Here is a 16,716-nt window from a genome sequence, read left to right on the forward strand (position 1 = left end):
CGGTCGTGGTCGAAGGCCGGTGAATCGTCCCAAACAGTGGCCAAGCCGGGATTGACAGCCAGGAAGGTTTTTCTGTGTGTTTGGTGGGATTGGAAGGGAATCATCCACTATGAGCTGCTCCCATATGGCCAGACGCTTAATTCTACCATCTACTGCGAACAACTGGAGGAGCTACGGGAGCTCGGATGGGAGGTTTTATCGCAACCACCATATAGCCCGGACGTAGCGCCAAGTGATTACCACCTGTTCCTGTCCATGGCGAATGCCCTTGGTGGTGTGAAGTTGAACTCAAAAGAGGCTTGTGAAAAGTGGCTGTCCGAATTCTTCGCAAATAAGGAGGGGGGCTTCTACGAGGAAGGTATTATGAAGTGGCCGTCTAGATGGAAACAGATCATCGAACAAAACGGCGCATATTTTAACTAAATCCGATCACTGTAACACTTTTTATAAAGCATTGAATGAAGAGCAAAAAAGCGGAAGGGAGATATATAACAACCTTTTATTTTAAATAAAACGCAAAATCCTATACTTTGGATGGGCTATTTCCACTCATGGAGCCCGATCTGGGATTCTCCTCTATCAAACGATAGAGGTACAAAGATTGAAGACGTCTTATTAAGCAGCAACCTCATAGTTTTAAACGATGGTAGTCCTACACACTTCTCCACCCATAAATCGTTCACTCATGTAGATGTCACGACATGTTCCTCCAATATCTTTCCGTTGTGTTCTTGGAAGGTCCTTAGAGACCTCCATGGTAGTGATCATTTCCCATTTATGATAGAAATTGGATTTCACCCAGACAAGTCCACAAAAAAATTTTTCTAACACATAAAGCCAATTGGGAGAAATACAAAGATCTCTGCTCATCAATATCTAGTAAATTCATTATTTCGAAAAATATTAATCAAGAGGCCGCACTTGTAAGAAAAATAATATGTTCGTCAGCATAAAACACCATTCCTCAAACCAAGAATACATATCAACACCGATATAAACCATGGTGGAATAGTGAATTAGAAATCCTTCGAACACAAAAACGCAAAAGCTGGTATAAATATAAAAAAACACGCAACCTTCTTGATCTCTTAAAATATAAACGCGACAATGCTATCTTTAAATGACAAACCAAAAAGGCTTAGAAAATATTTCTGGAAAAATTTACTCAAAATATTAACTCCAAAACTTATTTGGATATAAGACACCTGTCTTGTGTGAAAAAACCTATTACAATCAATTACCTAAACACCCAATCTGGATTAACAAAGGACTTGAATATCATAGCGAACGAGTACGCCACGTTCTGGAGCTCCTATTCAAGTGACTCTACTTTCACAAAACAGTTCGTAGCTGAAAAACAAAAATCTTCAGGCCATAAACTTTCACCTAGCGGAAATCTTAGCAATTCAGCGCTAAGTTTAGAATCTAATATTTCCACTGATGAGTTTGACGTCGCACTATCAAACTCCAGAGGTATAACACATGGTGTCGACAGGATTACCTATGACACGTTAAGACACATCCCACATGACGTTAAAAAAATTATATAAATCTTTAGAATAAAATACTTTCAAACGGTATATACCCCTAAAGTTGGAAAATCGCTGAAATCGTCCCAATACCGAAACCTGGAAAATCTTCTTCAGAACTTACAAGCTATAGGCTATAAATGAAATTAAAATTTTAGGATTAATTTTCGACTCTAAGTTTAAGTTCAAAAAACATTGTTTATATTATATTTAAGAAAAAAACTTTTCGATAGGTTTAATATAATAAAGTACAATACTTATCAATATCGTGAGATCTTTACTACTCTCAATTATCGATTATGGACTACTAATATACGGATACCACGCCGGCAGCGAGCTAAAGAAACTCTATGCGCCTTATCACATGGCAAAAGACGTAGCCTTAAGACATTCCCAACTTCAAACACCAAAAGTATTCTCGCTGAATCCGGAATGTCACACATTAACGTAAGATTGGAGATTTACACATTACGACTGATACCAAAGGTATATCTAGGCTCTAACCCGAATTTGCTTAACGACATACGTTCGGCCACCCATAAAAAACGAACATCCAAGTTCCCATCCCATCACAATACACCTAATTCTAAAGTACGTTGATGAACTTTATATTCACCTTTCACCCAAACGTTCGAAGATTAGCAAACATCCTCCATGGGCTCTATACTCTTCTGTTATAGAAGGCAAACTGATGACCTGGAACAAAGCCTCCACTAACTATGAGGTGTATAAACAACAGCTTATGCAGCGCAAGACAGATCTCTATTCAGAAGGATGGAAATTTATTTACCCTGATGGGTCAAAAATCCCCACAACACCGCATATGCAGTGGTTTCCGAGAACTCGGAAATCAATAAAAATGCATTACTTTTACCACCATCTTCTCTTTTTACCGCAGAAGCATACGCAATAAAAGAAGCTATCCAATGGATCACGTCTTCCAAAGGTAAATATGTTATCTGTACCGACAGCCTTGCAACAGTCACAGCTATTCGAAATATATTCAACAGCAGCGCTCTAATCAGAGAAATCCGGGACAAATTGATTAATAGCCGAAATAAAATTAAAGTAATGTGGATTCCAGGACACTGTGGCATTCCAGGCAACGAACTCGCTGATAAAGAAGCAAAAAACGCCACTCTTATTGTAGTATATGTATTTACATGAGAACTAATGAAAGCAACGACATTCTGCGATTCGTTGAAAATTTCTCAAAGCTTAAAGTTAAAGCGGCTTGGTATACTTACGACAACCGTTACCGGCCGTTAATCCCGAACAAAGAAAAGCAGTATACCCCTCTACATGCAGCATCCAGGAGATCAAAATTTTTACACGACTCCGTTTAGGACACACCATCTTAACGCACCAACATATTCTGGACCGCAAAAAATTCTGTAGAATACATATAGAACCTAAGTATTGTATATACGACGAGACTATGTCGAGTCTTCTCCATCGAAACTCCTCAAGGTCTGTCAAAATTTTACCACAATTTTCCTATACTAACATATATTGCTACCCCTTAATTCTAAGCATAAGCATAGACATTACTATTTAAGTATTTAATAATAATTAAGTTATTAAATCTCATACAAAAAAGTACAAGTAAAATTAAGCCCTCAGCTGAATGCCTTGTCGCTAGTGCTGTTATATTTTATAGGTAGTATAATTATTTATAATTGTATTTCCTTTAATAAATAAATCAAAAATAAATAGTGCTAAATTATGACACTTTATTATAATAGTTTTTGTTTAATGGCGTTTTGTAGGCTCATCTACGAAACTGTGCTTACTTTTTCACTAGGAAATACGTGTACCAAGTTTTGTTACAATATCTCAATTTTTACTTAAGTTACAGCTTGCATGGACAGACAGACGGACAGACACTCACCCGAACTTCAATTCGTCTCGGCATTCTGATTTTCATATACATATATAACTCTATATCTATCTCCATAAGTTTTCGGTGATACAAAAAACCGTTAGGTGAACAAAACTATTATACTCTATGGCAACATGCTACAAGAGTATAAAAACAGTAAAAATCATGAAAAATGTATGATGTTGAGACATTATTTCGTAAAGTAATGTAAAAAATTGTAAAAATTATCCTTTACGCTTTAAGGTAGCACTTTTCCCCGAATAGCTTTTGACCGAGTCGGCTTAGCAAAAACATCATTTTCTTACTTAGTTGTATAAGTAGATCGTTAGATTCGCTATCAGAATAAGTTTTCGTTTTCACTATAGGTATAATGCATTATGCAACCAAACAATGTAAAAAAATATTCCTGTGTTATTTATACGGGGAATCTGTTAATAATAATATTTAGAGCTCAAACTTTACCAGAATTTTTTTTTGTCATATTTACGGTATCTAAGGAAAACCAATCACAAAGTTTTTTTGCCTACTTTCTTCATAAATACACAACTGATTGAATTAAATTCGTAATGAAATAAAAAAGAGAGGAGAAAAAGGTACATATACCAAATAACGACACAATAAAACAAATACTAAATAATATTATAACTGTTTGCTCTCATGCTAAGTAATGACTGTTTTTCCAGAAGTATAGAAGAAATTAAATAAAAACAAGAAAAAACGTTAATTTCGTTTGCACTTCAGAAGTACAAAGTTTTCTTACAAAAACTTGATTCCAAACTAATTTCGTAAAGATTCCGCGTCAAATAAATAATTTTTCAATGCAAGCCTTTTATTCCGATCGCTCAGTTAATATGGCAGTTATATGCTATGGATTTGCTCTCGTTTATTTCTAAGTCTTAACTTTCATTTTAAAAAAATCAGAAAACATGATACATAAACATGAACATAACAGACACACATATACACCATATATGGGTCATTTCGTCGAAAATTTACATTCAAAAATATTTTTCGTACAAAACATTTTTTTTTGTTCTTTGATGCAAAATATTGGACATGTACTTTTTTATTTCGACTCGATATGAAAAAATTTTTAGTTATGAATTTTCAAAATTTCTACCTAAAAAGTACCTTTAAAATAACTAGCCGGCTTATTTTTTAGAATTTTTCTCAGCTTTCCATTAAGATGTACGTTGAATTTGTTCGGTTTTTTCCCAACAAATAAAGGTACATTTTTATTTACAAATAATTTTTTTCAATTTAGAACTATTTTTATTTAGTTTTTCAATGTACATGTATTTTATAGGGTCTCCAACATTTGCTTCTGAATGTTACAAACCTCATGCCAAACAATATACCCCGTTCAGGTTATTAAGTATGGATGAAGATTTCTCCAATATTGGAAGATCATGGGAAAAAGGAAAAAATTTAGCTTAATTTTCTATATTGAATAATGATAAGATGTGGAGTGTATAAACTAACACTGCACTACAGTAGACTGGTGGAAGAAACTGACGGAATAAAGGTACTTTTATATATAAATATATTGAGTTAAAATAGCATATATTTTTTGGTTTAAGATATTTCAATTAAAATCGAATAAGGAGCGTGAATAATCTACATTTGGACTTCTACTGATATCTTAAACAGCTTGTTGCCTGAACTATTTCCACTAATAAGTGTAAATGTTTGAAATTATATATAAATTGATATGTTTGTATCTGATGTGCTACTGAATGTTTAATTAATAATACAAATACCATATTTAGTAACACAATTGCTTAATTAACATAACATAAAATTTACGGAAATCGTGCGTGTGATAATGTGTTACGGAAATACAAAAACAAATTAATGATCCAATTAGGGCTCATGGTACATAAAGGACAGCCAGTTGTTGATTTCTGTCAGCGGCATTGTGCTCTATGTAAGACATCGGAACTATATTTACACAATTATATACATATTTCTTTTTCTACCCGCATATAACTACTAAGTTTGGCCGAAGTGACAAATGTGATTTATGCCATATTTGAAGTCTGACTAAGCCTATACACGATTCAAGAGTAACGACCACCTTTTATATACACAAGTACGTATTTGCGAATGTGCAGCTGTAATATACCAGCTGAACTGCTGAGCGCTACTTCTTAAGATACTCAGCTGACCAGCTTAGCACCTAACTACTGCTACTTAACTGCACTCACAAACATACACTACGCTCCTGATTGTAACCACATTGCCACCTTGAGCTTGTGATTCAGCGTTGCTTCTTGGTTGCACTGTGCGTATCTATGTGAGTGAGAATGTGTGTGGCATGTGTTTTTGTTTTATGCCAAACCAAACCAACCGTCCATTAGTGGCCTATGACATTATATAACTATGTGCATACATACATACTTATTTTGTGTGCAGTTTTGCTAGCCGTTTTTCCACTTGATCCCATTTAAAGTATTAAGACCAATAAATTTCTGTCATTGTGCTGTCGCATAGTGAAATTTGTTAGGATTTCGACGGTCATGTTTCTTAGGTATTCACCAAAGTGTGAGTAGATTGCTACTTTGGGGAATTACATAGCTTTGGTGGACTATTAATAAAATAGGATTATGTTCCACCACACACTACAAGTATTTACCTGTATCGTAGTCGGCTTTATTCCTTTATTTGTGTGAAATAATTTTTTACTCACATACATGCATACGAATAATTTATATTCATACAGATGAATTAAGCTCCCGATACAATTAGGTAGAGCCAGAGGAATGTCAAGCCAATTAGACTGATAACATAAGCTTATAGATTTGTCACAAAATTTATGGCATTAACAAAATATTCAACGTTCTATTATCTATACATATTAAAACATATTTATTTGAATAAAGAATAAAGCTGTGGTGACATTCAGTCAAAGGCAATGCATTCTCTATCTAGCGAGTGAATCCGCGCTGCACTATGCAGATTTTAAAGTAGAGGAAATAGAGAAGAGGTCAGCTCTTTATAAGCCGAACTTTAGGTTTTAACATGGATGGTAAGGTTCAAAGCCGTATCAAGAAGCTAGAGTGGCCTTTTTACATTTGGATCTTGTAAAAGTCGGGCGATCGAAAAAATCATCAAATCTCTCAAATTTCACAGCTTTATAAGTGTTTGTATAAGTTTTCATTTAATAAATGTCGAAGAAATGTAGAAATGAGTGTTAAATAAATACGGGAATTTGCGTGCTGGCAAACCCAAGCTCCGTAAATGGCATAACGATAGAATCGTATACAATAAGAATAATACAATTCGCGGCTATGCTGACAAGAGTTTTACAATGTTGTGTTGTAAATTTATGTAACCTTGAATGTCTATTTTGGCCGGATTGTTAGCTCTACAAACGTTTCTTGCATAGTGTTTTGAGAATCTTTAACGTCATCTTACCATTTCCTATCAATTTAGTTAAATAAATAAAAGTCGTGTCGGTCGTTCGTCAAACAAATATTTATTATTTAATTTACATTTGACTTAATAATTCTTTTGTTTTCACATTTCCTGCTCATACATTGAATTACAGTAGTCGTAATGACAAATATTTACAATATATCAATTATCGCACTTAACTACATATAATACATTTTAATTAGTTTTTAAGATTTTTATTATTACTTTATATAGTTATGGCATTGTTAATTTAATTTGTTAAGTTTGCAAGTAAATACACAATATTTATTTTACAGTTACGAATACTTAGGAATTTAATTATATTCAAAACACATTTTATGTATATGCTTGTTGTTGTTGTTTTTTATTTTTAATATTTGGTTTAGCGCTTAATTGAGCTCGGACATATTAGTTAAATTTTTCAAAGATATCTGAAATTTTGATTTTTGTTTCCTTATTCCTTTGACATGTATTGGCTTATAAATAGAAAATTTGGACTGTACGAGTACTTAGAAGTAATTTTTGGTTAGATTGGCGCACATTTGGATTTTCATTTCATGTTAATTATTTATTTATCCCGATTAAAACTCCCCTACGGAGCAGGTTACAAATTTTTATATTGCCACGCCTCAATTGCGTATTTACAACACTCTACCTTCTACTAACTAATGTTTATGTATTCGTGTAAATACATGTACATATATATCATGTTTGCATGTATATTAGTCTGTATGTTATTTAAAATTTGTTAAGTATGAAATTTAAGTTAAATTACAAAACTTATATTTACAGTTAAAATGAGTTAGATACAACATTTCATTTTTGCTTTAACTAAAAGACCACACAATATTACTCTTGTTGTTGGTCTTGTAAGAAATTTACAAAGAGAAGTGTCTTAGGCGCATGGCATAAGTGAGCACCACTGTTGATTTGATTGGCTGCATGAAAAAATTACAAATTAGTATTCTTTATTGATTTATTTTTAATTTTTTCTGCCTGTTATATAGTTTATTTCTTATATGCTGTATATGCATGCTTGTGTTGGCTTGTGTGTAATATTACTTATCACTGTTGATTTGGCAAATATCCTGGAATGTTTTATTGGTGTAAAGAAAACTTGCTTATCAAATTATGAAAGTAGTTTCTTACTTGAGTCAAATAATTGCATAGAATACACAAAGCATCTACAAAGTTCAATTTTGATATAGATTTCTTCACAAATACATAAGAAAATTTTAAAAATAAACTTTTTATCCAAAAATATATGTATTATTCACTACATTGTTATGTGGCAAAAAAATTTTTGTTACACTACCCAATATCATTTTCGTAATTATACTCACTATCAGCATATTTATATTAGTAAAAACTTTGGCAATTCATAAAATGTTCGATATGTTTGTGTTGAAGTTTAAGACTTTCTTTCATTAGTCAACAGTAATGGAGTTTGATTTTGATTTTTTAACACTAATACTAAATTGTAATCAATTTCTTATTAGCTATACATATACACATATACTAAGTATACGCTTTTGTATGAAAAATGATATACTGTCATATATAATAAAATATAACTAATTATATATTTACAAAAATGTCGTTTTTAAAATTTCCAAGAATTTCACAAAGTGCAACTGAAATGTCATCGATCTCGAGTAAACAGAGTGTCATACAGATTTTTAAAAACTTTCGTGTTATCTTGCTAAGTTTGGGAAAAAAGTAGACAGAATCAATTAACGAAGGTAAATATAATGCTTTTTCGGTATTAAGAGGAAAATAAAAGACTTTAAAATAAATAAATATGTTCTCCTTTAATTTACTGCAATATATGCGGCCCTTGAAAGCAAGCTGAGGTTGAAATAATTTTTTTGCAGTTTATGGGGCTGACCTTAAATATTTGAGATTGATACAAATACACATCAATCACTATTCCGGTGGTACTCAATGGATAACTATGGGATCTTTTAAAGAATTTTAAACAAATATCGTTAATGTATACCGATAATTATTTATGTCAGCGCACAAGAGACAACCATTTGGTCAAAAATGTAAGTGTTATGTATAGAGGAGATTATAGTGCAGTATATGCAAGGATATTGAAGTTGCTGTGTTTTAAATATTTTTCTTAGTTCATAATTATTAATATACGTTAAAATAAAAATGTAAAATCTCAAAACTCAAAACTCGGCCCGAATATTGCAAGACACTTTAGTGAAAATTATACTAATAACTATCTTCAAAGGAGGTGGACATCACGTGTTACAAAAAGAATTTAAAAGAGCTTCTATGAAACTCGAAATAATTTACCATATATAACATTAGACTTTGTAAATCTGGCTCCCAATCACTTTTTCCTGTCCTCACACCTGACGTTATTGGAAGGAAACTTAGCGTGAATTTGAAACGAATTAAGAAAAGTTGATTTCTATAATCATCATGTGTCATCCTCGATACCTAATATGGTATGTTGGGTAATAAAATCGAACTTTTATCAAAAGGAAGTGTTCTTTAAAATAATAACAAGTCTTTGTACTGCCTGGAACTAGGCAATACACAAATAAGATATGTTTTCACAAGGTTAGTACGAAGTATATATGTTAGAACGAAAGCGATTACCACCGATCATTGCTTTCGATTGCCGCTACTGTCAAGAATCGGAGACACGTCGTTTGTGTGATTTTAACAAAATGCTGGCGAGCTTACATAGCGATCTCGAGTCAGAAAAGTCAGTTATATGTTCGTTTCGCTTTTCGGTAAGTTTAGAAAGCAATTAAAAATATGTATATATATAAAACAAATAATACACTTTATTAAGAAAATCTCGAAAACCTAGAAATTATTGCCTCAGACGACATCTCGGTGCACTTCACCGTCTATAAGCAAATGTAACAATTCTATTTTGGTTTAAATTTTATTTTTTGCTAGCTAATTACATTTAACAGTAATTTGTATGTTAAGTATGTAAATATTCATTGTTCATTTAGACTAGACATTGAGTCTAATTCTAACTGTATGGTAATTGAATTTCAACTATTTTAATTGTTTTCCATCAATTATAAATAAATTTATTAAAATATCAGTAGTTCCTTTTCATTTATATTTACAGATACATAATTATAAGTAAGTATTTTCACTGTTTCTAACTGTTTTCGAATGGTTCTTACATGCTTACGAACCCACAAACACTTATATCACATTCACTCACACACACAGGTACACCTAAACTATCAACACAAAAGCTTGTAGTTTTGATTTCATTCTCCCCCACATTATGTTTTTAATTTATGTAATTTCACTTTTTTGGAAAATTTTTGCTTTAAATAATTAATTTGTTGGTTTTTCAGTTACTGCATTTTATTTAAGCAAATTGGTTTTAAACGAAGTTTTCACTTTTTTGCCGCATCTGTAGTTTTTCAATCCAAAGCGTCATCGGCACCAATTCCATTCGACTGACGTCCTTCGAATTTATTGAAATTAAATTTACACTTTTCATTTTTGTCCTTCTTTCGCTTGTTCTTGTATTTGGCCAATAGTTCAGTTGCATGGCTCGTTATCCTGCAGCATTGCGACTCGACAGTCCAGTTATGGTAGAGTTTCTTTTCGCTTACACTTCTTTCACCGCCGCGCAGCGCAGTTACCTCACAGCCAGCAATCGTTTAATTGGCAATGCCGCGGCGACAGCTGTGACAACATCGGCGGCATCCGCAGCAACGGCATCAGCGCCGCAATGAGCAACGGCGAAAGTGGTATATGTCGCTGCAGCGGATGTTGTTGTCAATGCTGTCAATGCCGGAAGCATTTCCGCATAAAAATTAACAAATTTTAATTCGGGCGCGCTTTTGCACTTCCGTACCACGCCTTCATTGTTCTCATTAACATGCCAATGCTGTCGGCACACTTGATTCTCCGCTGATTGTTGTTGCCAGTATTGGTTGTTTTTTTGTTGCTGCTGCTGCTGGTATTGGAACAGTGGTATTATAGTTTGGTATTCTGTGCTCATCAACTGATTGATTTCGCCGGTAACAATTCGTTTTACAAGCTGTTTCTGCTGCTGCTGCCATTGCATTAATTGCTTATCTGTCTTTCGTTGTTGCTGCTCATGCCGCTCTTGCTGCGCTGTTGCTTGTTCCTTTTTTTGTTGCGCGCCTTGTTCGATGTCTTTTCGTTTTTGTTGTTGGTGCTTTTGCTTACAATTGTCATGCAGGCGCCTCGTAGGCTGCTTGGTGAACAACTGCTGCCACAGGTGCAATTGTTCGTGGCAGCCGCTGGCAATGGCCGTCGCCACCAGCAGCAACAGCAACAAACTGGGCGCATGCGCCACTAGGTGTGAGTCCGTTTTGCTGGCTGCATTTGGTTGAATGAAAAACGATAAGATTTTGGTAACAAATATTTCCCGGAGTGACATACCTTGCACTGGATCGGCGCGCGAATTGCTGGCGTAAACGGTTTCGCGCGACTCTAAGACGGGCGCTTTTTGTGGGCGATCGCCCTCGACGGACTCTTCGTTGCTGCGCCAATACAAGGTGGACAGCGATGCAACGCACTTGAATGGAAAACGAAAGGAAACGATGATAACATTATTTTATATATGCAATTTATAGATATACTTATGTATATATTTGTATTGTAGGAAAACTGAGTAGAATTTATAAGATAAATTTAGGATATTAAACAATTCGCAAAAACATGCCTGTGTTTCACGCTCCTTCCCAGGTTAAATAATGTAATCCTTATAAAACAAGAAAAAACCTTAACTTTGGTTACACCGTAGACAGAATACCCTTCGCAAATAAAGAAGTTTCAATATAAAAATTTGATTTCGGTTATTCAGTTTGCATGATAGCTATATGCTATGGTTGTCCGATATCGGCTGTTCCGACAAATGAGCTGCTTTTTGGAGAGAAAAAACATGTAAAAAATTTCAGAGTGATATCTCAAAAACAGACATACTAGTTTGCGGACAGACGGATAGACGTATAGCTAAATAAACTCTGCTCGTCGCACTGTCGAAAACAAATATAAGATTGGATTATTTCTTAGATTTTTAGCAAATTCATTACTACTCAAAAACAACAATTTATGCCCTGAACAGGGATTTTTAAGTTTGATACAAGAAAATCGTCCGAAACCCACTAAAGTATTATATATGCATAAATGATTAGTGTGACGAACTAAATCGATTTAGCGATATCCGTCAGTCTCTATATAAGCAAAATAGTCCCTCGGTTTTTCAGATATCGATCTGAAAGTTTGGACATATCCTTTCCTCTCCAAGAACCTGCTCGTTTTTCGGAACCGTCGATATCGAACCACTGTATCATGTAGCTGACATATAAGCTGATCGATGAAAATTAAGCCCTTGTATGGAAAACTATTTTTTTGAGAAAGTATCTTCACGAAATCCGGCGTGGATTATTCTCCAAGGTTCAATTTTTGAAATAAATTTCAGATCGGATAACAATAGCATATAGCTGCTATAAAAATTGAACGATCACAATCAAATATTTTAACGAACACTAAAACTAATACATATATTTTATAAATATACCAACCTTTAGTTTCATATCGCTGTTTCGAAAATGATGCTGTTCAACCCGAAACTGTAAGCCTAAGATGGAAGTTTCCAAGCCTTCACGTCCAGATATGACCGAGGGATATTTGCGCAAAGTCCGCGGTTCAACTGGTTCCCCATTAACGAACCATGACAGATCAACGGCAGGCTTTGAGCGGCCAACTGTACAGTTTACGCGCACCCAGTCGCCGACTTGGTAGCGTGGACGACCACCAGTAATTTTCGGTGGACCCTGATCAGGTAGAGCTAAAAGTAAATAAGTTGAAGATATCATAATATTTACAATATTTTATGTGAAATTAAAAAGAAATGTGTATATTTTATACTACAAAAGCTGAAAAGTTTTTGTTTTTACAATGTATGTGTTTTTGAAATGAAAATTCCAAATTTTTTGTAACGGGCCCTAAATAAATTAACACCGGTTCATGAAGTTTTGAAACCTACAAAATCATTTAACTTACTTCACTTTTCTCGGTCTCTTTGAGACCTTTAACTTGAGATCGATCGAACAAAATTTCACAAAACTTTGAAAATATTATAATTGACCATAATTAACCATAAATATTATGCGATGACAAGAATAGTGATTTATTTGTTTGTGACACGATCCGACTATAAGCTTTTCTGTCCTCTTTTTCTCGTTTTATGTGTCTAACTTAACTAGTGAAGCATCCAAATGATAGTATGTAAATCTATGTACCATAAAGAAAATAATACCTTTGATTTATTATTTTCTATTCGTACTCGATTCACCGCAATACGGATTTGTACAAAAACTCATATTTGCTGTCCCTCGACTGCAAAAACAGCCAAGATAGAACAACTACAGGTGAAATGGATGAACTAAAAAAGAGCAAAAATAAATTGGCTCACCACCAGACGAATTGAGTTATAGACAGGTAATTGGTAAAACCACAGACGGACAAAAAACTGCAGGAGAAATAATGGAAGAAAAAATTAAAGCATATTTTCAAATCTACACGAATCATTTGCGTTTTGCGCGCTAAACTATAAATTGGTGTAAAAAGCTGCATTATTTGACTTAACGAATAAATTGGCGAGTAATTTAAACAGCATATTCAAAAACGTTTTAAAGGTTAAAAATATCAGGACAAATTGCGCGATGATAAAAATAGTTTTATGAATTCAGAGAAACGTAATAAATAACATTGAATATTTATTAGGACGTTTAACTTGATATTATTCAATGAAAATATATTCCGATCAGCTTTTTAAAAGATATAAGAAGTTTACTTACATTAAGTTATTTTGAAACTATATCTACTTAAATCATCAGCATCTTAACTATCCCATTTACCACAAAATGTTTTATATAAATTATGGAAAATATTTAGTATATAATAGTATTTTTCAAATCATTTGTACTTACAGACCACAACCATATCACCATGTTCAGTGACTGTCTGAAAAGAAGGCGCCTCGCCGGAAACTTCGCAGCGGAAACGACCCGCCGACTGTAGGTTGACATTATGTAGCGTAACTATGGCATCGCTGGAATTGTGAAGCTGAAAAATCCAAGTAAATTTCATTGAAAATTAAATAAACATATGTATGCAGAAAAAAAATATCATCAATACATAAAAGCTGTTAATATACAGTTGTCAAAATATACATGAAAATTTTGTATTAACGCTACCACAGGAAACGGGCGTATAAGTAACTTTGGTTGGGTAGCTAATCCAAAATAAGTTCCAAATTGCCCGCATGTGAAATTTAGCTTGCTGACTAAACTTTACAAAAACAGTGAAAACGTCCTTTTGATATAAACATGGCAGCTCACAGTTGTGAGCATGAAAATGTAGTCGTCAAAAATCGTAGCGATGAAATTATATGATGTCTTAAATGTTCGTTTTCTAAAATTTTAGATTTTGACACGAACAAGTCTTGTGTCCCAGAATAACATTCTCACTTTATATTTTATGAAGGTAAAATCTCCAAAAGCTATGGCTAATTGCTCAATCGGCTTCTTTTTGCTCAGAAAGATATAACATTCCATCCTACATTGATAAAGGTGTCACTTTTACATTTTACTTTTTTACAATTGCATTCTAAGAAGAAGTGAATCAAGTTGTAGTACCAGTTATGCAGCCTTGAGATTTTTGAGTTAATGCGTGAAAATTAGGAGGAGGCAAATATGATTTCAGCTCAGTACGAGCTTCTAGATCTAGCGTACTGAATTTCTGAAATGTCAGAAAAAGGTTTAATTGCGATATTATTCGAACAAAAAAGTAAATATTCTTAAATAATAATAGTCAGATAGTTTTAAGCAGTAGAATTTGACCGATTGAAACAATAAAGATATAAAGATCCCAAACGAATGACTTCTTAAATTAAAATCCTGCGTTCCTAACCTTGTACTAAATTGGCTCCCCTTGTAACTACGAAAGCGATTAAAACGCAGTATGGAAATTTTTACCAAAAGTACCTAACATTTCTCTCTTTTTTTAACTCACGCAACCTGTTGCTACAGAGTATAATAGTTTTGTTCATCTAACGGTTGTTTGTATCACCTAAAACTAATCGAGTTAGATATAGGGTTATGTATATGCAAATGATCAGGATGAAGAGACGAGTTGAAATCCGGGTGACTGTCCGTCTGTCTGTGCAAGCTGTAACTTCAGTAAAAATTGAGATATCTTTATGAAACTTGGAAACACATGTTTCTTGGTACTGTAAGACGGTTGGTATTGCATATGGGCGTAATCGGACCATAAAAGGATACATTACTGTTATTTGGTATGCAGGATCATATTGGGGAGGAGCATATGCAGTTAAATTTTTTTTTTAAAGTGGGCGTGGTCCCTCCCTTTAATGTGCATATCTCCTAAACCGCTAAAGCTTTAATAACAAAATTCACAGAGAACAAATATTTTTAGCACCTGTATCGACAGTGTGAAAATGGGTGACAATCCCGCCTACTCCCCATATAACGGCGCTGTTAAAAACTATTAAAAGCGGGGTTATGAGATGACTTTATAGGAACCGCGTAGCAGCACCCACTTTAAGGCGAAAACCCATATCTTGGAATCCGCTTAACCGATTTCAACCAAATTCGGCACATAACATTCCTCTCATATTTCTATGTTGTGGGCGAAATTAGATTACATCGACGCCTATTTCCCATATAACACCATTTTAAATTCAATCTGATTTTTTCACTTTCCACTATGCAAATCAAGCAACAATGATTTATCGGTGTAAAACTTTGCGTGAACAATGCGTTTAAAGTATGCCACCTTATGACCAAGGTATGTCTAAATCGAACCAAAACTATTCAGTACTTTTAACTTGAAAATATCGGTCAATGTGTAAGATATATAATTGAAATTCATATAATAAAATAATAAATAAATAAATGAAACTTTTGATAACAGTACTTGTATGTCTTTGTGTCAAAAATAAGTTGAATCGGAGCAATACTTCCTTTAATATAAAATTTTGCCAACACCTGAAGTAATTTCCCGGACTTTGTACCTTGCAAGTTTCGAGAGTGTAAAATGTTCGGTTACACCCGAACTTAGAACTTCCTTACTTGTTTGTCTTAAGCTTATGATACAACTAGTGACCTCAAACCCTATATATTTGAAGAATTGAAAAGTTTTTTATTTTTAAATTAGTATATTCTCTGAACAAAATAATTGTTTAATTCATTGTAGCTTACAAGTATATATGTAATGTATGGTATATATAATATATTACACTGTATTCGCCTTTACATCTATGACAAATACATTGATTTAAAAATTGATTGAAGATTGATTAAGGAATAGAATAGAACATAGGGACTAAAGAAAGGCATTGACCGATTTCAAGCATTTATTGCGAAAGTTGTGTATTTATAAGTATCATGCGTAACAAGGATTACTTTTATTTCATGAGTAATTCTTATACTATACACTGCAAAAAAAAATGCGACTCACTGGAATATGAGGAAAGAACTGAAATGCAGTACTATTTGCTAATGATATATATACGCTTTTTTTAGATAACTCTCACATTGGCCGACATATTAAACATAAATTTTTTTTAAAATAAGGAACCTTATTAGATTTAGGTGTTATATGGGGGGTGGGTAATTCTTAGACCAATTTGCCCATTTTTGGCAGTACCCTATGATATAAAATACAAGTATTTTGTTTAAACGTGTATATTGTCTAATATATGCGGTATAAAGCCAACCGGAAGTTTGAATTTTTAAATTAGGTTGTAATATCTAACATGGTTTTTGGCAACGTTGGAATGTATCTGAGAGAGAAAGCCTTTATTTCTTCTTACATCATTGTCATATACTTACT

At 33.6% G+C, this 16,716-nt stretch overlaps 1 protein-coding gene and 1 pseudogene across 3 annotated transcripts in view; one reads left to right on the forward strand and one right to left on the reverse strand.

The window, feature by feature from the left end:
- The first annotated feature begins 2,271 nt into the window (after positions 1 to 2,271).
- Positions 2,272 to 9,224, forward strand: LOC138855929 (uncharacterized; annotated as a pseudogene).
- beat-IIIc (beaten path IIIc) overlaps positions 6,870 to 16,716 on the reverse strand; it is a 130,598-nt gene continuing 120,751 nt past the window's right edge. For 2 of the 3 annotated variants that reach the window (XM_014235115.3, XM_036375456.2), the window contains exons 4-6: positions 13,791 to 13,926; positions 12,381 to 12,646; positions 6,870 to 11,371 (exon numbers count right to left, since the gene is read on the reverse strand). In XM_014235115.3, coding sequence (XP_014090590.2) covers positions 10,463 to 11,371; positions 12,381 to 12,646; positions 13,791 to 13,926 — 1,311 coding nt within the window. In that variant the 3' untranslated portion in view covers positions 6,870 to 10,462. The remainder of the gene's footprint in view (positions 11,372 to 12,380; positions 12,647 to 13,790; positions 13,927 to 16,716) is intronic. The other variant, XM_036375466.2, reaches the window with a different exon arrangement.

The sequence above is a fragment of the Bactrocera oleae genome, chromosome 3 (genome assembly GCF_042242935.1).
Source record: "Bactrocera oleae isolate idBacOlea1 chromosome 3, idBacOlea1, whole genome shotgun sequence".
Taxonomy (NCBI): Eukaryota; Metazoa; Arthropoda; class Insecta; order Diptera; family Tephritidae; genus Bactrocera; species Bactrocera oleae.